Raw genomic sequence first — 25,259 nt, 5'->3', positions numbered from 1 at the left:
AGGATGGGGTTTGTACTGCTCAAGTAGACCATCATAAATCCAAATTTTCCCCTGGAAAAAAAATGAAAGAAAAGATTGCTACAACAGGAGAACAAGGAGCAGGCAGGAAGAAACGGAGCGTGAAGACTTGGACTGGTTCCCACTCAGAGAAGGACCAAGTCTGTGCCAGGAACTGCCATGATGTCCCTGCAGGCTGAATTTGTGCCCTGTCAGGTCCCTGTCCAGCTCTGCCTCTCTTGGTCCCTCAGCTCATAACTGTTAATTTTCTGTATTTTCTTGGTTCTAAGTGCCTAAAATAATGAGGGCCGTTTTGCAGCCCACAAGAGGAATGTTTTTATGGAGGCCCATAAAAGTCTGTGTTGCATGTCCTGGTTGCTGATGTTAGAGGGTGGGAAGACGTGAGCACGAGGCAGTGATTTTGGCAGACAGCCCCAGTGGCAGCCAGAGCTCACATTCTTAGATACCTCTAAGAAGGAAGGGTTCATGCTGGCAAGCAGCTACTAACAAGCTGGTCATGTGTACTGATCAGAAGCCCTGTTTCTGTGGTCTCCAGACACTCTGTGTGTGTATAACATGTGCAGGGCCTTAAGAAAGATGATGCTGGTACCCTGTGATGCAGTAGTGTGGTGTTCCAGCAGCCAGATGCACAGAACAGACTAAATCAGGCCTGCCAAATGCTGGGTCCTTACACAGAGAGGGTGATGGCCAAGAGACAATGTTAAGTACTCCCAGAGCTTGTAAATGGCTTGAGAATATGATGGTGTGATGTACTGAGATTTCAGGGTTGCATTTTAGGATTTTGCTGTATGTAGCTGGGAGCAGATAAGGAATGTGTGCAGAACTAGACTGCTGGTGCTGCTGTGTTTCCCCACGGGCAGGCAGCAGGGCAGGAGATGCACATGTCCTTCCCAACCCGTGGAGCTTGCAAACAGAAATGCCATACATTGAGTTTCCACATAATTAACCAATGGATGAAGTGCGGGTCACAGCTGTGGGCAGTACACCTTGCCTTGGGGACAGGCAGCAGCAGTACTGGTGTCTGCCTGCCTGGTTGTGACATCATGTCTGTTGGCCTTCTCCTCCTGTGAACCAGGTGAGGCTGGGGCTCCCTGAACCCTTATTTGTTTCTGAAAGTCTCATCTCATGGCAATTAGTTATGCTACTTACACCGGTTATTGGATCAGCCGTCTTACTGCTGCTTGCACCACAGGAGTACCTCTCACAGCCTTGCACACGTATTTCTTTATCCTTTATATGCAATCTATCACATTTCAAGTGGTAGTTTTGTGTTTTGAGAGACTGAAACACCTAAAGACCACAAAACTGTTAAGGCACAATTGTTAAAGTCAGGTCCAAAATACATTGACAGAATCCTTGGCAAGGTGCACGGTGCATAGGACCATCTCACTAAGCCTCCTGGGAGCGAGGCTGCATCGTGTCTGTGTGCTTGCAGCCTCATACCCACTTGGGAAACTTTTCTTTGCAGAAGGAAGGGCGCCTTTCTGATTTGGATGATTACTTTAATCATCTCCAGCATTTGCATACGGACTGCTTTCCGGAGGAAGGAGCAAGTACCAAAAATAGGTGATCGGGATGGAGTCAAGTGAAGGTTATCTACTCAATGCTGTGTACACTGAGATGTCGAAAAGCTTTTTAGGAGAAAAGCTATGCGTGGCATCAACACTCAGAGTAAAACAATGGGTCCCTGTTAGTGTTCCTTCTCACCTTTCCCAGGCATAAATGACCACAGGTAGTGGATCTTTGTCTTTTTTTTTTTGGTGCTGTTTTATCATCTTTTCAGGGGAGAAAAACAGATAACAGCTTCCTAAATGCTGCAGCTGCAGCATTACATTTAAGGCCTAACTGGCATAAATATCAATTTTTCTTAGCTAATTAGTGAAGCAGTGAGGTGTTCCTGCCCAGGGCGTGGAAAATGCAGAATTTTTCTCTTCTGACCACTGGGATTTAAGTGGTGCTGCGGGTGATGGAAGGTGGCATTTCCAAACCGGTGGGAGGTCGTAAAGGAAATCAGGAGGTAGAGGAGGTGCTGGCACTGAGCTGTGCTCTATCAGCTCTGGAGCAGCAGTGCTGAGGAAGCTGAGCATGGAGCAGGAGCAGAGTGCTTCCCTTTGTCCAGACCTGGGATTCTTTTTCTTCTGTGATTGGATCTAAAAGTGAGACTGCTTAATTAAACTTCTGTGCCGTACAGTCACTTACCTTGCAACATGTGAGCTAATTAAATAACCAATTTTTCATTTCACCAGGAAAGATTTTTATTTTCCAGATTTTTGTTTTACTGTTGTGTCACTGGGGCCACCCTAAAGGCTGAGACTTCTAATTACCGACAGCTTTTATTTAACAATCTTGAAATATATGTGTTACTGAGAAATTAAATCTGGTTCTAGCTAATGAAAAGGTCAGCTCAGAATCGCAGCAATATGAAGCTGTGGGAATTCAGTACTTTCATTTACATTTGTGCCTTACAGAATTTATACAGGAGCCAAATCTTGCGTAGCTTGAGAGAACCGAATAGCTGAGATTGATTCCGTATTTAATAGCACGATGGAATTTCTCCTGGAAGCAGTAGATCTCTAATCTGGGATTTTTGGCTGTCGTTCTGCTACTGTTGATGAGCAATTTTAATGCAGTAATTACATGCAGGGAAAACTGTTCACATGGTTTATGAGGAAAAAAGAAATGACAATTTTTTTTCCCCTGTTGAGCCGTCCAATGTTTGTATAGCATGTTTTGGAAGCTGGGGTATACAAAGAAATAATCTGGAACTGCATTGCTCCTTGGAAATGCTGATATTTTGAAAGATTTGCTCACTGTAAGTAATAGGCAGCTCATTAAACAAACAAATGGTCTGTCCGTAGAGCAATCAGTATTTACTATTAACCAAACAGCACAGTAAATAATGAATTGCAGGTAGGGAACTGCAGATAAGTATTTGTGGTGAATTCAAATTAGTTGGCTTAAGCTTGAGGCTGTGAGAGGAGAGGAATGGGGGTGGATGGGGAAAAAGAGAAAGGAAGAGAAGGGATCCTAAGTGTATCATTGACTGTGGCATTCCAGATCATTGTGCCAAGGAAAAGCTTTCTATCGTCTTTGCCACCCAGGTGCAAGGGATGCTTTGGACATCTCCTAAGGAGAGCAGAGGAGAGCTTGGGATTCCTGGGGGAAAAAACAGGTATCCAAAGTGAGCTGTGGGGCTGCTCCCAATTCCCTGCTGAGCTCTGGTTTTTACCAGGGTCAAGATTCTGCAGGTTTTTATCTGGCACACACTGGGCCCCAGGAGAGCGCTGTGCTTTGGCACTGCTGAGACCGAAACCTGCCCTTTGCTGCCAAGTTCTTGTGCAGCCACCTCAATTATTGCTCCAAATTACTTCAGCAGCTAAATTGTTCGTTTGCTGGGATCTGGCATGAGATGAGAAATTTTGGTTTGGAGTTGAATCATTGTAGAAGTGAAACATTGCACTGCTTAGAGTTTGGATGGGTGGGAGAGCCTGGGGAATGTCTGAACCTGCACTGTGACTGTGTGGCTGGGGAGTTTGCTGCCAGAGCATCCATGTAGGTGTGGACGGAGGCTGCGCAGCCTCCCTGTATTGGCACCTGGGACATGAAATAAGGACTCTAGTAGCCTGACCTCTGGAAAGGCCTTTTGCTTGCAGGTTGGGGCCAGAAGGAGTCCAGATGAGCTGATTATCTCTTGCATCAAACCAGTGTACTGCTGCTGGTTGCTGATGTGCAGTCAGAGGGTCCCCACCCCCATTTCCCTCTGTGCTGTCCCTTCCTACTGAGCATGGCACTGAGCAGGTCAGCCAGCATCTTCCACAAGGGAGAGTTCAGTGCCTAAGACATCTGTTTGACATCTGGTTTTTAGCCTCATTTCTGCACTGATGAGGCTTATGGGATTATCGTGTCTGTCTCTTGTCCCCTCACTGGCCAATTTCAATCTTAAATCAGGGATTTTGGTCTCGAGGACATTGATTTCCAGAAGGGTTTCATGATTTGAGTGAGTGAAGGTTCCCAGCAGTGGACACTGTTCCTGCAAAACAATCCTGAGATCTGAAGTCTAAATGTCTCCAGGTGGATGTGCTGTAAGTGCTGCGTTAGCTGATAAGCAGCATGAAAAGTACCTTACACTTGTTAATCTTCCACTGATATTTGCAAGTGGTGCTGATGACTGAAATCCTTCATACACCCACACTTGTAGAGGCCTCTCCTTTACTCCCCTGTGAGTGGCACTTAAGCTCTCATTAGCACAGATTTTTCCTCCTTTTGGCTGGCGCCTGACGTTTTTACCTTGTAATGCAGAGCTGAGGATGTGTAATGGAATGTGTAAAACCAAGTGCAGTAGTTCTGGGATAATGGGGTAGAAGGCCCATATTTCGTGCTCTGCTCCTTATTAATGAACTAAATTGGACTAAATGTCCTTTTTTATGTTTTTTTAAGACATAAATAAAAGATAAAAAGATGTATGAGATTTATGAGTAAGGCCATTAATGTACTAAATTACCAAATTTCTCTCATTAGCTCTGTTACATTACGTTCCAACTTACACGGTTCTCATTAGAAAAACTTATGAACTGGAATAATTACAAATATGGTATATTTTAAGCTATTCCTGCTTTAATTGTGAAGCAAAAAATAATTATGCTTTTGTGCTGTAATTGATTTTTTACTTTTTGTATGGATTTTTCTTTAGAGGTTTTACCTTGTTCAAGCCAGGAGATGGAGAGAGGAGAGGAAACTGAAGCACTGTTTTAATTTAGTAACCTCATTAAAGCCAAGTTAATACAACACACTAATATGGCTGTTTCTTCTCCTTATTAGACTCCCGGTTTCCTGTCCTACATCTGATTTGAATTGATGCTGAGAGGAAGCATAAGGTATATCTCATTCTGTTTGGAGTCCTTGTTTACAGAAGAGCGATGGAGATGCTATTAAGCACAAAGAGGATCACCATATGCCTGTTTTCCTTTGTGCTAAGTTTGGCAGCAGCTATTGAAATACCGTTATCAGGTGAGTTGTAGCTATTTACTGAACACTTTGCTGTTTTGTTTTGGCATGTTTGCTTTTATTTATTTTCTCTCCCCTTTTTCCCTTCCCCCAAAGATAAAAGTATTAAATCCTACTTTCAGTTGTTTTGTTTTGAATTTAATTCTGCCAGAACATGGCCTTTGGGAAATTAAGAAGTGATAAAAACGTGAGGCACTTTGTTTAGACTTGTATGGATGCAGCAGTAAACTTGTCTAATATCATCTACCTGATGTTCAAGATCCAAAACGCTGCTAGCTCTGAGGGCTCAGATCTGTCCTTCACATAGATCCCTTATTTTGGCTCTGAATCTCCCTGAAGCTTCTTTGATGTACATGAAACTGTATTTATTTGTTTCCAACCTGCTGTCTCGCCTGGAGAATGAGCAGGTGTATGTCTCGGGACGCACATTAATCCTCAGAGAAGAATTTCCTATGCCTCACACCCCACCCTGGGGATCTCAAGGTCTATCAGTCCGGCTGGGATGTTCAAACTGTCTGTTCTATGTGGTTGGTGTGCATTCATTATGTATGAAATTTGAGATGAGGCCAATGTGGGACAACCCAGTGATGGCCAGTGGACTCCACTGCCTGGGTGACCAAGAAGATTACACAGTACAGTTTGCTTTCTGGGGATGAAACAAAACAAAATTCAACTATATTGGGGTTTCAATGAATTATCCTGATGGACAAAGTTCTGTAGGGTCTCAGCAGGCTTTTGAGTGCAGCAGATTTGGAGCAGGACATTGGTTGGCATTGTGGGTATCTGCTGTGAACAGCACTGGTTGCAGAGGAGAAGGTGATTAAGCAGGATTTTAGCATATTTTCCTGCAGCAACCTGAACTCGTTTATCAGTGAAGGGGATGGAAGTAACTCCCGGGGCTTAAGAACGACTTGTGCTATGCAGAAGCAGAGCTGGGACTGCAAAGTGCAGGCCAAACTGTCTGGGCAACCACTGCCTTTAAGTACCTACACAGGGGAGTCATCCAGCCCTTAATTTGCTTTAATGAAGGTCTTTATGCTTTAATAAAAAGGAATTATGTCTGATCAGTGAAGCTGGTGGGCCTGGAATTGCTTAGCTTTGAGACCATATGGTATGGTATCATACCTTGGTTTGCTTCAGCTTTGAGCTTCCTGGACTTAGAAGAGAAACCAAAGATGTTAATTTTCTTTCTGTCTGCTTATAAGGATGTGATGATCCTGTTGTCCCCAGCTACATGGCAGGGCATATCTTTCCTTCTGTGGCTTTGTTACACTGATATTTGCAATGCTTTCAATTCCCTTAGGAAATAAGCAAATAGTGAAAAATCATTGTGTGTTTGTGTGCCTGCTTGTGGCATTTCTGTCCTGGAGGGTGCATTTTCATCTTTGCAGCCAATGGTTTTCCTCATAATTTTACCCAGAATTAAGACAGAAGTTTGTGACTTTGTGTATATTTCAGTCAGTGAATCTATAGACATGTACAGATTTGGGGAGTAAAGTGTTGTTGATGTCAGGAGGGTGATAATAATCATCCTTTATTTAAGGCAAGCCTCACAGTTTGCAGCAGTGAGGTAATCCTGACATTGTCTTGTTGAAAGAAAGGCCCTGAGCTGAGCACAGTTATGCTTGAAAGAGGATTTAATCTGCTGTCTCTTTGTGTTCAGTTGCACAGCTTCCAACCATCACGGAGCAATCTGAAACCCAGGTTGCCTACCCTTTTGACGAGAACTTTACAATTAAATGTGAAGCCAGTGGAAACCCGCAGCCAACGTAAGTACTGCTTTCATCTGGAGAAGCGAGCAGAAATGGAGTTTACTTCTATCCTTTGCCAAACATTGTTCCTTTTTTGAGGAGGAAAGGAATAGCAGGTGTTGAGGAACCTGCTCAGAATTGTAAGGCGAGGTTAAGCTTTGTGTTTCCGTTTAAACCATTCAGCTTCTGCTGTTTGAAATCCTTTGCTCTCTTTGCGAATAGATAGCATCATGTCTTTTTCTCACTGGGGGGAGGTTTCATTTCTGAGTAGAGCCTGCTCATGTTGCTCATGTTCTCCTGGGTTCTGTGGTGGTACCTCTTGTAGAGCTCGTATAGATTCCTGCCATGAGTCCCAGCTGTCCTGCAAATGCAGTTTTTTGTTATTATTGCTTTGGAGACCTATAATTCCTTCCGGTATGTGGCTCTTCCTTTCATAGGTGGCACCTCTCATTTATTGTCCTTTTGTTAAGCGCTCTGTTCTTATTCCATGTCACATTCAGTTGTCCAAAAGTGAATTGTCCAATAGCAGACACACCCAATAGCTAGCACAAATTATAGCAGCATGGTGTTAATTTTACTGTCCACCTTCTTTTATGTTATCTTGTTTTACTTTTGGTTCGATATTGCAGTGTTGGAACCACGATTTGCGCTGTTTTTTGCACTCCCTATACTGTGGCCATTCCTTTGTAACCGTTGTTTTATTTTTCAGTTTCAACTGGACAAAGGATGGAAAACCATTTGATCTGTTATCTGATCCCAGGATAATCACACGTAACAACTCTGGGACATTCGTGATTCAGAACCATGGAATTATCGCTAGTTTTCAAGGAAAATATCGTTGCTATGCATCCAATGTGCTGGGAACTGCCATGTCAAAAGAAATTGATCTCATAGTTCCAAGTAAGAGCTTTTGCTTCTCTTTCATTATCCTTCATGTAAAAATAACAACTTTGGAAATTGGGAGGGACTGGTTATAGAAATATATGTTGTGGGCGGTGTGGTGTTTGTAAGTCAGTGGATGCCTGAAGGAAAACTTTGTAGCCTCTGAACCGATTTTATTTCATTCCAATTTTTGAGACCAGAAATCTGAACAGCAAAATCTGAGTGCAGGTATTCAGTCCACACCATTCATCTTACAGGTTTCCAAGTGATACTCCTCACCGTCTTTACTTAATACAAAAACAATGGGGTAAATCACACATCTGTTTTTCCAGATAAATTAGTTTGGAAAACATTTATTGTTTACTTCTGCTTTCTGAACTACAGTTTGCCTCGAGAGGTTGGGCTAGTGGATAAATTAATATAAATTTTCCAATAACCACCCCAGGAGAACTGAATGTTCATAAAACCCATCAGGATTCTTTTCTGATTTGTATTTGCTTAAAGCCTCTGCTTTCTCTTGTGATGCTTTCACTTCTAATACTTTGCTCTTTCTGTGAGGAAGAAAACAGAACTGTTGATGATAATTCCTGCATGATCAAATTCTCTGCCTAATCTGGACAGAAATAATTGGTTTGTGAGCGGATACCAGCACGTCATTAACATATTAAAATCTTTGGAGAGGGGAAACAAATGGCAGAAAGGAAGGGAGGGGGAGTGGAGGAAAGATAGTCTTGATTCCATGAGTCTTGACTCTTAATTCTAATACAAGAGAAAGGGAAAACTTTCTAAACATTTATTGGAAGATAAATGCTACTTAGAGTCAGAAGACTCTTAAGTCTCATACATAAGACATATTCCAGCCTGGTTACCATGACTGAGTGCCCAGAAACGGGGAAGACAGTATGGTCTCCATCGCAGAGCATGGAATGTGAAGGCGGGGAGGATGGGAGAAACAGCAGTTTATTGTTATGAAACAGTAAGCAGTGCAAGTGTTTGGAAACTCAAGGGGCAGTGATCCAATCAACCGTAAATTTGTTAGCCTGGTGTCGGTAGCACTCAGGGTTTGGTATAAATACTTACGGGAAGAATATTAAAGTTCTGGAGTCGAATGGAGAATGAGCTCAAGACTGTAGTTATGAAAATTATTGATCATAGAAATGAGTATTTCTGTCGTTAGCACAGGGGAAGGCAGAGGGAAAATTAGGTGGCTTTCAGGACTGGGGTTGTAGAGATGGATGAAATTTACTGGTAAAGCTTGAGGCCATCTAGGTGGGCATTGGCCAGGACAGTGTTCCTAAAATGGTTTCATATCAAGAAGTTTGAGAACTTGTAGTTTGAGATTAAGAGGAAGAGAGGCAATATTGGTCATAAATTCAGCATAGGAAAGCATAAAATTAGAAGAGGAAAATTTGAGGACCCTCTGTATGAGAGTAGGACATTTACTTTAATTCATATACTTCTGCCTCTGTTACTTTCATCTAACTGTATAAAATAGATGCTGCCAATTAAATCAGGATTCAGGGAGCACAGAAGACACCTTTCATTTTCTGAAGCGCTGGATAGTCTACAGCTCTGCTCAAATGAAAGAGATCTGCTGGTGCACAGAACTGCTGTAAATTAGGCAATCAGACACAGAAGAGTTTGGGATAAATTACCTCTATTCACCCACAAGTTTTGAAGCAGTGACTGGTACATATGAGATCACTACATGCATTCATGATAATGATGCAGAGGTGGCAGTGCTTTGCCAGCTGTATTCAAGTAAAATGTAAGCTGCTTGGCAAGTCACTGTGCCAGTGAAGTAAAGAAGAAAACAGCAAGACAGACCAGGGTGGGTTTTCTATTCATAAATTAAATTTCCATTGTATAGAAGTATAATGCCAGGTCTGTAAGGAAAGCAAGGTTGCTGCTGAAAAGGAGAACAAAAGAGTGTTTACTCAGAGTAGTCATTCCAGGAAAGCATTAGCAATGTCAGGAGGAATGATCGTTAAATGTCACTTACATAATGAAAATACCCCACCTCCTCTATATGTGATGACATTAAGGAGGGACAGGAAGAATTGCCTCTCGGAATAATCTGCATTTTTGTATCATTTACAAAGTCTAGATTCTTACAAGATACAAGCAAAATGAAGATGGATGTAGTGGTAAGAACACAGACCTCAGTTCCTTTCCTCCTGTATTCAGGGAATCTATTGCTCGAATTACTGAGTAGGCCCAGTGCCAGATGAAGGAGAAGAAGCAGGGTTTAAACTTCTTTAATTAACTGTAGTGTAAAAGACTCTTCGTGGCAAACAGTTAAAATTTATGTTCAGTATTTCTAAAGCCTTTGCTCTAAAAGACCAAAGATCTGAGGATGGAAACATAGCCTAGACATAAAATTGTCTCCTTGAGAGACAATTGTTTCTTTGAGCGTGAGGGGGCTGACATCCCCGGACTTCCTGACAGTCAGACTTCCTAACTTCTTCAATGTAATGAAGCAATTAAAAAAAAACAAAAAACATTACAAAAGCAGATAACATCTCATGAACAGTTCAAAGGTTGCAATGGAAATTACATGTTTAACTACTGCATTTACAGCGTGGACTAGAATAGCAGTTGATACACTGAGCTGAGTACAGGAGGCTGCTCTAGTTGTACTCACATGGTTGGTGATTTTAAGTGATCTTTAAGATTCTTTGACGTGTTGTGCTGTACATGTGTACAACAAATTGCTTAGCTGCTAATCAAAGCATCTGATGAGCTGGGAATTTCAGAATTTTATTGATTGCTATATTGCTAAATTTCTGTGTACAGCTTAACTTGAATTCACATTTTATATTTGCTTTTCATGTCCCTACTGCGTTTCCTGAGCAGATAAGTAGAAGGGACAGACCCAGTCTCTGTTCTGAATTTCTCTCAGCCAGCCTAATTGTAATTGGTATTTCAGCCTAATCTCGTGTACAGTTAGATCATTAAACTTTGAGTCACCCCGGGGATTAAAGAGAGGCTGGCTCCTTATACAGATTACTCTGGAAACTGATAATCTTCCATTTCCATGGTTTATACACTGCCACAGCATTGTGTTTTTGAGTGCTGTCCATCATTCAAGATGCAGCCTTGGCAGGAAATAATACTTTGGCAATGAAGTCTTTCCCAATACTGTTTTGAGAGCTTCATATATCAATGCAGGGTTTTAGAAGATGTTTCCATAACTGAAGTGAGGTGTGCAGTTTGTAATCTTCCCTGTGGCTATTTCACACCTTGATTGCCTGTGAGTGGTCCAAATCCCACCTCTCCCCCACCATGGATATGTGAATCGTAGCACCTGGAGCTATGCTGGATTCTCTGGCCTCTCTCATTATGTCTGCAGTGGGGAATCACACGTAGAGCTGGTATGATAGTTTTAGTGGTATCGCTGCAAGAAGATCAATTGGTTGTGAATTTTACAGTGTCCATGTGCTGCATTGATAACTCCATCCCGTGTCACTTTTGCGACACAACTAATCATCTGCAGTACTTTCTAGCTTAATTTGGTTGTGATAGTTTCTGAGGTCAGCCACAAATCAGTAGTGATTGATTCTGGAACATTCACTTATTAAAAGAGAGAAGCAGCACAGGGGGAAGAAAAACCAACACCGGGCATTTCTTCCATGTATGTATTGAAAACTTATGTGCAAGAGCCAAAGCCTAACGTGATATTAGCTTCTGAGCCTTAATAAATCTCCTTTCAGAAGCAATCATTTTTCTAGGCTTTGAGACCGATGGGGCACCAGCAAGTAAATATATTTGTCAGGAATTTGTTATGAAAATTGAATTTTCCTCTCTTGCAAAACTTGAAGGGTTCAAAGTACTCCCAGTTATGCATTGACGGAGCATCAAAGTTTTGAACAAAGTGAAATGGAACAGTGTAGATAATCCCAGGAGCCTCAAACACCTCATTGTTCAAATACATTTTAAAGTTATACAAGACATTGGGGTTCACAGTGCTGCTTCCCCCTGTGGGGACTAAAAGTGGACATCTGGACCTGTGCTGAAAGGAATGTCTGCACTGCCAGCTATTGACTCTAAGATGGTGATTTTTCACTGTTTCCTGCTGGGAATTCATATCTTTTTATATAATTAGGTAATTATTGGCTACAGAAGCTGATTGGAAAGGCCAGTGATTATGGCACCCAACTGGGGTATTGGAGACCCAGATTTTATTGTTGTGCCAAATGAGGCAGAAAATGGGTTTGAACAAAAGTTTCCCATGCCTTAGATGAGCAGTCTCACTATTGGTCTATTTGCTGACCTCCCGATTTTGTTGACTTAGTAAGAAATCCCTTATCCTTCACCTGATCTTAGCTTTATTGAGTGATGTGCTTTTGGGAAAAGTAAGCAAGCTTTAGGTCAACAAATTGGCTTTTCCCCACTGGGAAATGTTTTCCCTCTCTATCAGTCAGTAGATGCACTTTCCAGGGCTTGAAGTGTATTGATTATTGAATGTATTGGATTTAACATACAGTTCCTTACTTGAAATGCCACCTACAGAGTGGGTGATGCTCATTAGATCCATGTTGTCCTCCCTAATAATGTCTGTTCGTATTAATTACACTTTCGGAGATTAAAAAATAAAGAATCTATGACCAATTTGTGCTCAGGCAATCAGCACTGTATTGTTTGCTTCTTTTTGTGTTCACTAATACTACACTGAATGCAAACTCTCTAGTATTTCTCAACCTTCTTTTCAGTTTGAATTCTGCTATGTGACACTGCAACTGTCTTGCAGTGCCCCTGGACTGTTGACATATTAAATTGTTTATTTGCTACCAGAGTGCCTTCTCATGCCTTGAACACCAGGATGGCAGTACTTGCTGTGCCAGCCTGGCTCTGCACAGCCAGGATGCTTTCATTCCATAGCTATTTAATTGCTGTTAATTTTAATGTTTAATGAAGTTGCCTGAACTGAAACTTCCATGAGTTTGAACTTGCCTGAAATCAGAAGAGTGTCCGCCCTGAAACTGTCTTAGTTAAATTCATTTAAGGAGTGGTTACATTTTGCAGACTAATTTCTTTATAGTAATCTCTGAGCTTCGGTCTTCCAGTGCTTGCTTTGGGGTGGGTTCCAGCCCAGCTCGACTTCCTCTCTACTTGGATATGCTCCAGTTGCATTTTAGGCTGCTGATGTCCAGGTTGATGATCTCTGCCAAGCACCATTCAGGCTTTAAACAGTCTGCTGACTCCCTTGGCGATTAATCCAAGTTCTCGATCTATTAATTATTTAATATATATATTTAAGTCCAAATAATGCTTAACTTGAGCACCTCTGGTGTGTTCCCTTGTGCCAAGCCTGTCACTGCATCCTGAAGGAGAAGCTTGCTGAGAAACCCTGCAGATCAGCACAGCAGAGGTTTTACACCTGAGGGCATGTGAAAGCAATATTGTCTTTACATAACACTTCTGCTTCATCTCATTCCGAAGATGGATGAGTTGGGGTGACTCCAAGCACAAGGCAGAATAGCTGTCTGATGTCTGTCCTCACCTGCACTGGCTTGCAGTGGCTTCTTGGGAACTGCTGTTTAACCAAAGACTTCCCAAAAGAGCCTGTACTCCCAGATTGATTTCTGATCTCCAGAGATCGTCTAGAACTCTGTCCTATGCACTCATGTTACGCTTTCATTTCAGTTATCTGTCTCTTTCTACTGTCTGGCAGGGACTAGTCAAATAAATGACAGCATTTGAAAATAAGTACACTAAAATAATTCTTCAGCAGAGCTCAGGGGCAGCACAGACAAATCACTTAATAAATGAACAAAAATAGCCAAAATGTCTTGCTCTTAATAAAATGCTTTGTTACTCTGTATCGCTTGGTAAACAACAGGAATACCAAAAGGCAGAGAATGCAAATAGTGATATTAAGGGGTATATTTTATTGGGAATTAAGGGGAAAATTTCCAAGGGTAGCAGTAAAACAGGAGCTTCTTTGCTTTTGCACAGGTGTACCAAAATTCCCTAAGGAAAAGATTGAGCCCCTGGACGTGGAGCACGGTGATTCTGTGATCTTGCACTGTAACCCCCCTAAAGGGATCCCACCTTTGCATATCTATTGGATGAATATTGGTAAGTAAGCAACTTGCACATGCTTCACGTGAGGAGACTCAAAACATTTATCTTCCAAAGCTGATTCGTAACAGTTTTCTAACTGACAAGAGTGGTAATTCTGCAGGTGTCTGGGGAAAAGATCTGGATATTGATAAATAAATGTTAAGAAATTGAGAAATGGGATATACTGATGTCTTTATATAGAGCAAGCAAATTGTAGAGTACATTGACAGAATGTATTAACTGCTATATAGCAAAGCTTATGTATCAGTATAATATCATTAAGTACATCTACCAGTAAGGAAGACTGCTGCATGTACAGTAGAGAAAATAAAATGTACCAATGTATTAAGTCTATTATTTCTATCATAACTGTTTTCTTCTCATGAATCAACCATTAGTTTATGCTGATATTAAGAAAAACAACTTCAGTGTCAGGTATGCATAATTACTTCTTAGTTTCAACGTGATTTTTGTTGTTGTTGCATTCTTCAGTGTTTCTTCAGCATTTGTATTCTGTAGGGTTTTCTGGCTGTTGAGAAGCAAAATACCACTGTGACATGAAGGGTTTGTTTCTGATGTTGACCAAGTTCTTGCAGAGACAGGGTGCCAGATTAAACCTCTGATCTTATGAGGCAGCCTCTCTACTCCTGACATACATACTTAGCACAGGTCTGCGTTTGGCTGGATCAAGAATGAGACAGTACAGCCTCACCAGTCCATACTAATGCTGCCCTGCTCTAATCTGTAATTACAGAAGAGCAAAGTGGTCAGGAGATTGGCACATCTGCAAATAGTGACCTCCATACCAGCATTAGAGGCCTTTGTGTTGGGGAGAGGCGTTGGACTTTTCCTCAGGCTGAGAAAGAACAGTTCTGTGTGCTGAGTATTGGTGAATAACTCACGGGTTGTGCTGAGCCTTCTGCCTCTTTCGCATCAAAGTTATGTTCTGTATCTGGAAGCAAACATGTGACAGCAGAGCATTGGTAGTCGTATTGGTGAAGCAGCTCAGTATCATTACCATATCGTAATTATTTTTTCTTGCTAGATTTGCAGCACATTCCTCAAGATGAAAGGGTCTCCATGAGCCTTAAGGGAGATCTCTACTTTGCAAATGTGGAAGAAAATGACAGTCGAAGTGATTATTGTTGCTTCGCAGCATTTCCAAAACTGAGGACAATTGTACAGAAAATGCCAATGACGCTGAAGGTTTCCCGTTGTAAGTTTGTTTGTGGATGTGTTGTTTCTTGCTTACTGTTGTTTTCCCTTTTTTGACTTCTTAGACATCAGTAAATGCAGATGTAAGCCCCAAACCCCCCAAATGCGGCTGTTGGGTCTCCAGAGTACCCAGCTCTGTCTCCTGCTCTTCCTTGAAAGGTGGTGAAGCAGGAGGGAAACTTGCTTTTCTGATGGTCCCTGATGGGACTTGCCTGGGATTCAAGGACTTTGCTGCCTCCACATCACTGTGCACTGTTGGTTGGTCTGGGTGCAGCTGTGGGGCTGAGGAGGACAGCACTCAGGGACAGGGCTGCAGGCTTAGCCCTGCTGGTGGCCCTGGAGACCTCTGTGCCTTTGCTTTCATGAAAATGGAGGCACAACTGTCCGTCCCCTCTTCTTTAAGGGCAAGAGCTATAGGCCCAATTTTTAACCTCTGCAACAGTGATGGCTGCAGTGGTCCAGAATGACAGCACACGCTGCCTATGCGTTGCAGGCTGAAGCAAAATGGTCCCTTTTCAGGCTGTCACAGGGACATGTGGGGCATTAACATTTTCCTTGTGAAATGTTGTGCAGGGAGCAGTGTCAAAGTGTTTTGCAGAACACTAGAAGCTTTTCAGGCCATGCTGTCAGCTCTGCTAAAAGAGTAAGGCCCTGCAGAAGCCGGTGGAGATGAGGCAGCTTACAGCAGCTGGAGAGCCATCCTGTTTTGCTTGAATCTCTTTTGGTTGTAATGAATTTAGTTAAGGTTTGCAGCAAGAGCTGAAGCTGTCCGTGCCCTTAAAATCAGTTTTCTGTTCCATTAATGCTTCTGACCTTTTGGGCTTATGTAGCCCAGAAAGCCAAGGAAATTTTTCTTTGTGAATGAAAGCCTAATATTAAATATATGAATTTGAGAGTTTCTTGTTGGGATTTAAAAAAAAAAAAAAAAGAAAAAAGATGAATGATTAATACTGGGTTTGTGTATCTTAATACTTGCTTAATCTGTATCTTGGGATAATAGTTGTGAGATAATAAGCAAAATGCCATAGCGGTTATCCATAGCATTCATAATGTGTCCAGCCCCACAGCCGTGCACGTGCAGATTAGAGAAAATGGGGCAATGTTTGTTTCTGGGTCTCTGAAAGAAAGGCTTTGGTGTGTGCATGTGTGCTGTTGGAGACCTGGGTCTGAGCGTAGATGTGAGGTGTGCATTCACATGGTTTTGTCCTATCAGCTGGTCACTACTTGCTCTTCTCTATGTCATGTTGGTTATATCACCATGAAGTATTTTGCAGAATGTTACATATATGTAAAGGTTTTTCTTTGTTATTGGAAATTCATTGCTCATCTGTTGATTTATGTCATCTTTTGTTTCTTTTTCTTTTTCTTCCGTAGCTTAATTTACTGGGGGGGGGGGGGGGGGAGGGGAGAGACATTGTTTTGTTTTGGTTGGTTTGTTCTTTCTTTTCATTCTGTATCAACTATGCACGTTTGTATTTGGTTGTCACTTTTATTTATTTCAGTTAAGCATGCTAATGACTCAGGTTCACCTAATGCTGCGGTTACTAAGGGTGAGTTGAATGCATCTGTTATTTAGCCTTTACACCGAGAATCTACCAGCTGAAATGAGATGTGAGCTGCTGCTTGGGAGGAAGAAAAGGGAAAAAAAAACCTCACAAAAGGCTTTTTATTGCAATGGGATGGATTTAAGTGGTCTGTGGAGCACAATTTGCTCATCTTGTACTTTTTGACAGAAGTCTGAAGGGTTTTTAACAAAGAGGTAGTTTTCTCTTATTCAAGAAAGAAATATTCACATCTCAGACCGTAATGTAAGTAAGGAGTCAGGCAGTGTTATCAGTTCAGAGCAGGAGTTGGAGCATGGCGCTCTGTGTCTTCCTCTGGTGGTGAAGGAGACACTGGTATTAAGCTGCTGTGGTTTGAAACTAGGAATCCGTGTCTAACAGGTCACCCTGGGGCTGCATTATTCCAGGGTGAGCTTAAGGTGTGGATTTGCAGAGCTTTAGCTGCTCTGTTAATTGTGCACGTCTGTAGCTATACGCAGGGTGAACGTGAGATGGTTCACTTTGGCTTTGTGTTGTGCTGTTTGATATTCACCACAGGTAAGCACTCCAACAAAGCAATTCTCATCTTGAGGATTCACCTCTTCCCTTGTTTTATGCTCACTTTGTGGAGTCATACCCTGAAAATGCTCTGAAATGTATGCAGGCAATGTGGATAGCTCAGAAGGCTATTTAAACAAACAAACAAATACCTAAAAACGAGTGTCTCCATTTTCATATGGAGCTTTTGAAGCCAATTTGTCTGGTTAAATTGCTTCTGAGAGCCTTGGTTTTTCAAGACGGCAAATCTGAAAGTCCTGAAACACCTCATTCTGCTGAATGAGCACTGGAGCTTTTGAAAAGTGGATCCTCTTTGAGTATTTCAAGGTGGAGTAGCTCAAAGCGTGCTGATCAGACTTCAGGACTTGCCCCAAGGAGGCTGTCAGCGTGAGCAGAAAAGGCAAGGTTTGTGTGCAGTGCTTTGATGGAGGAATGCATGCCTGCCTACGGCAGCAGGAAAGCAGGTGGAAAACATGTGAGCATGAACAGAGACACCAAAGTGTTTTGCTGCAGCTCTGAGTACTTCAGACACAGGTTTGAAAAGATAAATAAATATTTTTCTGAAAGATACATGCAGTATTTCACCAAATCATCTATAAGTGACTATTTTTGAAGAATTAGGACTTATTTGGGGACTTATTCATTACTGTACTAATTGTTGTTATAGTGATAACTGGACAGCCATTTAACTCTATGCATGTTTCATCATGAAACCATATTTTAGAGGGCTGGAACAAATGGTCTGTTGAAACCAAATGCAGGTCAATCTTGTTTTATTTAAAGTCTCCTTTACTAATTCTATCTCCATTGCTCTAGATTAAATAATTTTAGCAAGGGTGTTTCTGGGGGATTTTCAAGTCAGAAAGATGGGTTTCCATCTGAGTTTTAGAAAATGATGGAGAGTCAAAGTGGAGGAAGGGTGCTAAGATGCTGCACACCAAAATGTCTATAATTGGAAGATCAGGAGTATCAACAATTGGCCAACATATATGATAGAAAGGGGCCAGTGCTGGGAAAGCAGGACATGCAGCCATAGGAAATGGAGCTTCCCTGGTACTGCTGCCTGCTGTTACTACTGTCACTGTTTTCTGACTGTAAGCAGAAGAACAGGATTCTTTCTGCCTTGATCTTAAACCATATGAAGCAATAAGAAAACTTAGAAACTGATGTCAGGAGCCTTCAGACTAGTGTAACGTTTGGAACCTCATTGGGAGGATAAGCAAGGATACTAAGATTTTGAATTTAACTTAAATATTATTTTTTTTCTATTTTAGCAAATTTTATTAAAGAAAGAAAACCCAAACTGCTGATCCCTCCTGAATCTGCTGGAAGCAGCTCATCAGTCACTGTTATCAAGGGAGGTGTCCTGCAACTCGAGTGTATTGCTGAAGGGCTGTGAGTAATGCACAATAATGCACAGATTTAATCACCTTTTGAAATAGAATTGAGGAGAGAAAGCACTATATTAAATATCATGCTGTTACAAGTGTATGTATATGCCTGTTTAATTTTAAATTGAGACTTATACAGTGTTTCCCTAGAGCAAGTGTACTCCTTGTAAAGCGGCACGGAGCTCTGGCAACTCCAGTCATGGCTCTTGCTGTACTAAGCATGGCAGGATATCTCAGTGGGGATATGCTCACTGTAATAATACAGGGAGCGGTTCAAGCAGGCAGAATGTGCTGAGAAATGAGATCAGAGCAATTTTATTTCTTATTGTAATCAACAGGACAAAATAAGGTAAGTAAAGAAAGGGAACAGTGCTCATTTAAGGATGGTGCTCAAGATGAAGCAGTGAATACCTCTCTGGTCCTGGTTTCTCCAGTCATAGCTTAGAGAAGAAACAAGCTACACTTTTGCCCTCAGTCCAGCTTTCTGATTTTACTGACTGCTTGCAGATTCAGTCTGACCCAAAAGTGTTACCACCAGAGAAACTGATAGAGCAAAAATCTCTGCCATCGCTAAACCACAATGAAAACACAGTTGCTTCTGGTTTATTTCTGATAGGGCTTTTTATTGAACGGAGACCTAAATCATTGTGTTCTCATGGTCTTTTGTGGGGCTGCAGGTCTGTGGATGCACACTATGGTTAGCAGGCTGATAACTCATATTAAAGGCCGTGCAATTAATCCTCCCTATAAAATTCCAGAATCAGGATATTTATCTGCCTGAACAAACATGTTTGGGGCATTTTGTTTTTTCCATGTGGACTTGAAAGGGCATCACTCATTTGAGTTGGCAAGATTATGTTTCTTCAGTTGGTTGCCATCTTTTGAGAGGTGGTGAATTGCTTGTCTCGGTTGGGTTTGCTCCAGCTGTCTACAGTGAGTTTTAGTTCCCTCTTGCAGCACTTTCTTGTCTAATTCACTGCACATCAAACTAATTCGCAGGCCACAAATCCATAGCTGTGAGTTTATAGCGTTGTCAAGGTACTGAGCAGACAAATCACCTCAGAAATACACAAATATGAATTTTCATGTGCAGGAACTGATAATACCATGTACAGAATGAGAAAGGGGGAGAAAAAAAGGACTACATTTGGAAAATCATGAGAAGAATAAATGTTTTTGCTTCAGGAAAGTTTTTATTTTTGAAACAAAAAGCCATTTTGTATTTTACTATTCAGTTTTAAAGGATGATGACGTCTCTGCTCAAGATGGGCTTTATTTCTCCCATCATGAGTCGTCTTTTCATGACAACACTTCAAAAACACACCACTTAAGCAAAAATAAAATATTTGCTGAATTCTCCAGACTTTCAGCACAAAAATGATTAGCTTTACCTATTTCTCTGCCAGTCCATCCAACCAGATGCCCACAAATCAGGGGAGTGGATCGACTGAGCCAAATTTCAAGTAACTAAGACCAGGGGCAGCCAATTGCAAAATAAGGAAATAAGTACATTTACAGTCTGTCATTTCTGAAATCTTATAATCTGAATAACATCAGTGTCGAGAGGGTATTCCCTCCGTACAACACTGAGGCAACGTGGTGCCAGACTTTGGTAGACAAGCAGAAAAAAAAGAACCCTTGCAGGAAGCATAACATTTGTACTGTTATGCTCACTGCTCTTGGAAAGCCATATTTTTGTGGTACCTGGGCCTTCGAATAGCTTGTGCCTGGGCATTTTGCCACCATGGCAGATGGACACAAGTGTAAGCAGATATGACATAGTGTATGGTGTTGAGGTCGTGAATCCCAGCTGGGACTGTGCATAGAGCAGTCTGTCCTGAATTTCTGTGTCACTGCCATTTGCTTTCTGAAAGAGTAAGGAACGTTTTCAGCCCTCTCCAATGTCTGGACATCTTCCTAACCCAGCAGGGCTGAGTGAAGTCACTCCAGTGAAGTCTTTTCCTCCTTGTTTGTCCTAGAATGCCCCTTTGGAGTCAGACAAGATGAGCTCCATTCCTTCTGACACAGTTCATGCCAATGTTTACAAGGAATGCAGCCTTGTGCCACGGCCTGGGCTTGGCTATGAAGGACTTATTCATAGGGTTCCTTCAAATCAAGGGACAGTGTTGACTAGAAGTAGTCTATAGTACAGCCTGTACTATTGCTTGGTGTTTTGAAAGAGCTCAAACAACAGAATACTTCTTGCAAGTCATATGCATGAACTCCAGTAGCTATGCTTACATGAAGCATTACAGCATCTTGGTATTCAACTCAAATTCTGTTTTTTCTTTACTACTAGCCCAACTCCTCATCTAAGCTGGATCAAAGTTACTGGAAACTTGCCCAAGGACAAACCTGTAACAGATAAATTTGGGAAGGTACTGAAGATAGAAAACGTGTCTGCAGCTGATGAAGGAACCTACCAGTGCACGGCAAGCAACCCCGTGGGCAGAGCAAAACATGAGTTCCATGTTCATGTGGAAGGTGCGGAGTACATTTTAATGGGATTTTTATTTGGAACACTGAGAGGCGGTCAGTGGGAAGTACATTTTGCAAATAAATTGATAATAAACCAGTCATATCAACTTATGCTAGCAGGACCAGCCATCTAGATCTGGGAAACTTGCAGAAAGGAGCATTTGTTTATTTTTAGATAGAATTAGCGTGTGCTGTTTTTCCTAAACCATGAAGGCTTTATAAAGGAGTAAACAAAAGCACAAATATATGCATAAGTTATAGATCCAATACATTAAGATGCAAGTTAGTCAAGCAGAGGTATTGATAAAGTGTCTTGTATTAATCTGGAAGTCAGACTAGAGAATGTAATTATTCTGCTTGATCATAACAATGTGAACATGTCTATACTGGGCCAGATCATGCAGCTCAGTTTTCTTTTTTTAGCTTACACCAAAGTTAAACGCATATGGTACCACTCTTCTCTTCATTTACAAAATTAAGTTTTCCCCTTATGTGATAAATTCTCCCCTTTCACTTGGCACAGCCATGTGTGTCATAGTCTTCTCTCCCTTCCTGGAAGTGAGGCAGAGGAGGATGGCAGAGCATGGCAAGTGTTCAGCTGCGATGGAGGGGAAGTGCTGACTCCTAGAAGTCATTACAGATGGTTTGGAGCATCTCTGCTCTAGCTGAATATTTTAACAATCTGGCTATGATTTTCTTGCCTGTAAAAATTGAATCCTTCAAAGAAATTGCAGGAGCTGCAAAAACTGAAGTACCGGGGAAATAACATTAATTAAGCAGTCCAGATTATTGACCCTCTTTCTCTCCATCTGTAGAGGAAGGAAATCTTCCAGGCAAGTTATTGTTCCTACTCATTAGCAAACAAGTATTTTAAGAAAGAAAGAAACATGCTCTAAACGTTGCAATGTTAAGAATGCTTCTGCAACTCCTGTTGAGTTTGTTCTCCACTTGTATAACTAACGCTGGCTGGTGTCACTAACAGAAATCCTACCTATTAGGACCTCACATGCAGAGTATCATGGGTACAAATAACATTTTTTCCTGTAATTTCAAAACAGAAAATGACATTAACGTTCATCGGAGATGGGCACGTTCATCATTCTTGCTGCAACTCGCATGTGCGCACTCAAGGGCAAATCTCGAGTTGGGGGAAGTGAGCATTATTAATTTCTGCTGGTTTCTGGGAGGTTTTGCTGACGTAGGGTATCCTCATGCCTGACAGGCAGTTCTCAAGGGATGTATGTGAGGAGAAGAAAATTAAATATGGAAGAAAAATTATCTCAGTTACTAACTGCCAACTGTGCTCGATCTAATGCTGATATATACATCAAGACTTCGCTATCATTCCTGCACTATGTCGCTTCTTCTGCTCTTCTTTCTGGAATTTTAAGCTCTCAAACCAACACATCAGACTTCCAAAAAACAGTTTGAAGTAATGTTATTTTTGTGCAGCCCACTTACTAATCCCACAGTACTCCAAGGGCAATGATTCAGGCAACTATTACCAAGCGTATGAAAATATTCAGCCAGCAAATTGACTGAATATTTTAATCTCTCTGCAAGGAAAGATGGAGCCCGAAGCATGGAAAGAAGCACAAAAATCCTTTTATGAGAGAGAGAGTACAAACTAAAAAAAATACGTGAAAACAAGCTCTCAAATTATCTGAACTGGGAATGTTTGTTTATTCAATTAATGCTTATAACCCCCAAGTCTAACATATATAATCTCAAAGTCTTGCCATGATCAGTGCCTGATCTAATGATACCTTGATCATGACTGAGGCTTCAAGGCTGTGTTTAATAGAAATAATTGTTACAATATAATGATTAATTATCGTAATGATAGAATAGCTAAAGGCCTTTGCAGCTATATCTTGTAAGACTTCCATTATTGAGCTAGAGAAAAATACAATAGGTGAAACTAGTGTGAGGCAGATAGATGGCTGGTTGGTTTAATAAGACTCAAGCTGTTTCAGCTGGGATGCAGACCCAAAGGTGATAACTGAATCTGAAGATGATAGCCCTAAAGTGGAATGGATTGCCAGACCATGGGAAGAGCCAAGGAGAATTTGAAATGGTCTTGACAAATGGGGAAAATGGTTGGGAATAAAAAGGATGGGCTTTACTAAGCACAGGTGTGAAGTAATTCTCATCAGGCAGCAGTAAATGACTGCATAACACAGGATGGAAGATATCTGCTTAGGCTGGTCTGTAAGATATACTGGATTACAATCTGAACTCTGCTTAGAAATACTGCTCTTGCTGAAGAAGAATAAAACACCCTATGTGTTGTAGGTATACAGGATCTTGTTTTATTGCACAAGAATACTATTTTAGATCTTTTGTGTTTTCAGACCTATTGTTATATTCATATAAAAAGTATAAATTTGTTGATTAGATGGAACACATTTATAACTCTTACCTGTAAGGATATATTATGCAGTGAAACATTTGCCACACTATTTTATTTGTGCAGATGAACAATTTGATTGCCCAACCGCTGGTTACTGCAGTTGTTAAAGTGTAAGAGTATATTTTGTTATTATTACCTTTTATGTACTTATAAGTGGTATAGCATATCAGCCACAAAGAAGAGAAGTTCTTCAGCCTTTCTGTGAAATTGCATTTCATACTTGACAAAATCTCATTGACTGAAACTTCACAGTTGCATCACTTCCTTGGGGCAACCACAGCAATTGCTGAGCTGAGAAAGGAAAGCAGCAGTGGAATATATCTGCAGTTGACTTTCAAAAGTGAACAGACAGCTGAAATTAGGAAATGTGCTTTATATGTAGGCTTTGCCTGGAGTCTGACCTCCTCCAAAACAATGAAGCATCCTGTTGCCAGTATTCTGTTTGTGGTGGACACAGTGAGGGGTAAAAATCATCAGGAGCGTTACCTCCTTTTCACCTCCATGACTTTGGCCTATTTTTTTCTGATGGGAAAAATAAAGAGTAGGAGAGGGAGGAAGAAAAAAACCAAAAATGTTCTGTTGCATGTGTGTATATGTATATATATGTATATATATGTGTGTGTGAATATATATATATATATATATATTAATCCTGGAGTCAAATACAAGGAAGCGTAACAAGTATGAGGTTGTGCGTGCTGCACTACAGGAGGGCAACCAGCACTACAGAAAGAAGTAACCTGTACTGTGAATGGAATGCAGTACATAAGCTTTGGTGTCTTAAATTTTACTTAGTTTTTTTAGCTGTTGCTGAACAGCATTTCTTCATGGGTGCTCTGCAGTAGAAATGGCAGAGCTTGTGTCCTGTTTATCACAGATCAGGGGTGTTTTATTAATATGAGCAATGACGCTGTTTTAGTGTATCATTCTGATAGCATCTGGAGATGTATTACCAGACAACAGCACTGTTAATCTTCAAAGCATTTTATGAGCATTAACTAATGAATCCTTGTGCTTCCCATACATTAGCTCATCTTTTTCAAATAGGGAAGGAGGGATGGAGGTGTCCAGGGATCAGCTCAGGGCCAGCAGAAGAGAGGTAGCATCAGGTCTGGAATTAAAACTTGGAGCTTTGCTGCTTCTCGGGGAAAGGTAATGACAAATGTGAGGCTGTATTTTGGATCAAGGCCATCCTCTGCAGTGTGGGCAGCTCCAACACATTTGGTTTGTAGATACCAGAAAGCTTTCATCAGATTAATGCGTTTATTTTTTTCCTCTCAGTTCCCTCCCTTATGGTTGTTCCTTTTCTAATGAGATCTGGATATCTGATGCCCAGAGGTTGTTCTGCAAAAGACAGAGCCATCCTGGTTTAACTGGTAGTTCTGGGAAGTGAGGGCATAGGGAATGCAGCAGCCAACTGCTGCTCCTCTACCTCCACCCCGTGGGCAACTGCTCCTCATTCCATGCCTCAGCATGCTTTAACATGCTACATATCAGCATCTGAGCTGAATACACGATGGAAAACTAGGATGTTGAATGAATAGCACAGTGCATCTCTCCAGCATGCAGAAATGAGCAGCGGGAGGTGGTCAACACTGTTCCTGCATCACCATGCTCTGCCCTTCTGGATGAGCTGATGCAGACCACTTGCTCATGTCTAGTGAGTCTCTCAGCTGAATGGCTGTTTGCATCATGTTATGACTTGGTGAAATGGTCTCACGTCATTTCAGAGGCAGCAATCTCCCGTTTCAGGGTCCCTGTGAAAATGCTGACACAATTAAGTTTGCCTTCCACCCAGCCTCTCACCTCCCATATCCTTTGCATTTGTTTTCCACTTGGGTAGACACTGCCCATTTCTTCCATACTTCCCCCAACGCTTGCATTTTACAGAGCCCAAAGGACAGATATTGATGTATGTTAATACTATTTCTTTTACCTTTCC

At 41.4% G+C, this 25,259-nt stretch overlaps 1 protein-coding gene across 30 annotated transcripts in view; it reads left to right on the top strand.

The window, feature by feature from the left end:
* The window catches only part of CHL1 (cell adhesion molecule L1 like), a 108,154-nt gene that overhangs the window by 54,004 nt on the left and 28,891 nt on the right, over nucleotides 1-25,259 (top strand). For 18 of the 30 annotated variants that reach the window (XR_014934557.1, XR_014934556.1, XM_085516166.1 and 15 more), the window contains 8 exons: nucleotides 4,837-5,025; nucleotides 6,686-6,791; nucleotides 7,483-7,673; nucleotides 13,614-13,736; nucleotides 14,767-14,937; nucleotides 16,439-16,486; nucleotides 18,310-18,430; nucleotides 20,726-20,910. Coding sequence is in view for 28 of the 30 variants with exons in the window: in XM_085516166.1 (XP_085372292.1) it covers nucleotides 4,935-5,025; nucleotides 6,686-6,791; nucleotides 7,483-7,673; nucleotides 13,614-13,736; nucleotides 14,767-14,937; nucleotides 16,439-16,486; nucleotides 18,310-18,430; nucleotides 20,726-20,910 (1,036 nt within the window). In the remaining 2 variants the exon portion in view is untranslated. Of the gene's footprint in view, nucleotides 1-2,068; nucleotides 2,175-4,836; nucleotides 5,026-6,685; nucleotides 6,792-7,482; nucleotides 7,674-13,613; nucleotides 13,737-14,766; nucleotides 14,938-16,438; nucleotides 16,487-18,309; nucleotides 18,431-20,725; nucleotides 20,911-25,259 lie in introns of those variants that run through there. The other 12 variants (XM_085516155.1, XM_085516152.1, XM_085516154.1 and 9 more) reach the window with 2 other exon arrangements.

Source organism: Coturnix japonica, chromosome 15 (assembly GCF_054131305.1).
Source record: "Coturnix japonica strain WE chromosome 15, WE-NBRP24, whole genome shotgun sequence".
In the NCBI taxonomy this organism is placed as follows: domain Eukaryota; kingdom Metazoa; phylum Chordata; class Aves; order Galliformes; family Phasianidae; genus Coturnix; species Coturnix japonica.
The sequence above is the reverse complement of the archived record's forward strand: the minus strand, read 5'-3'. Positions and strand labels throughout refer to the sequence as shown.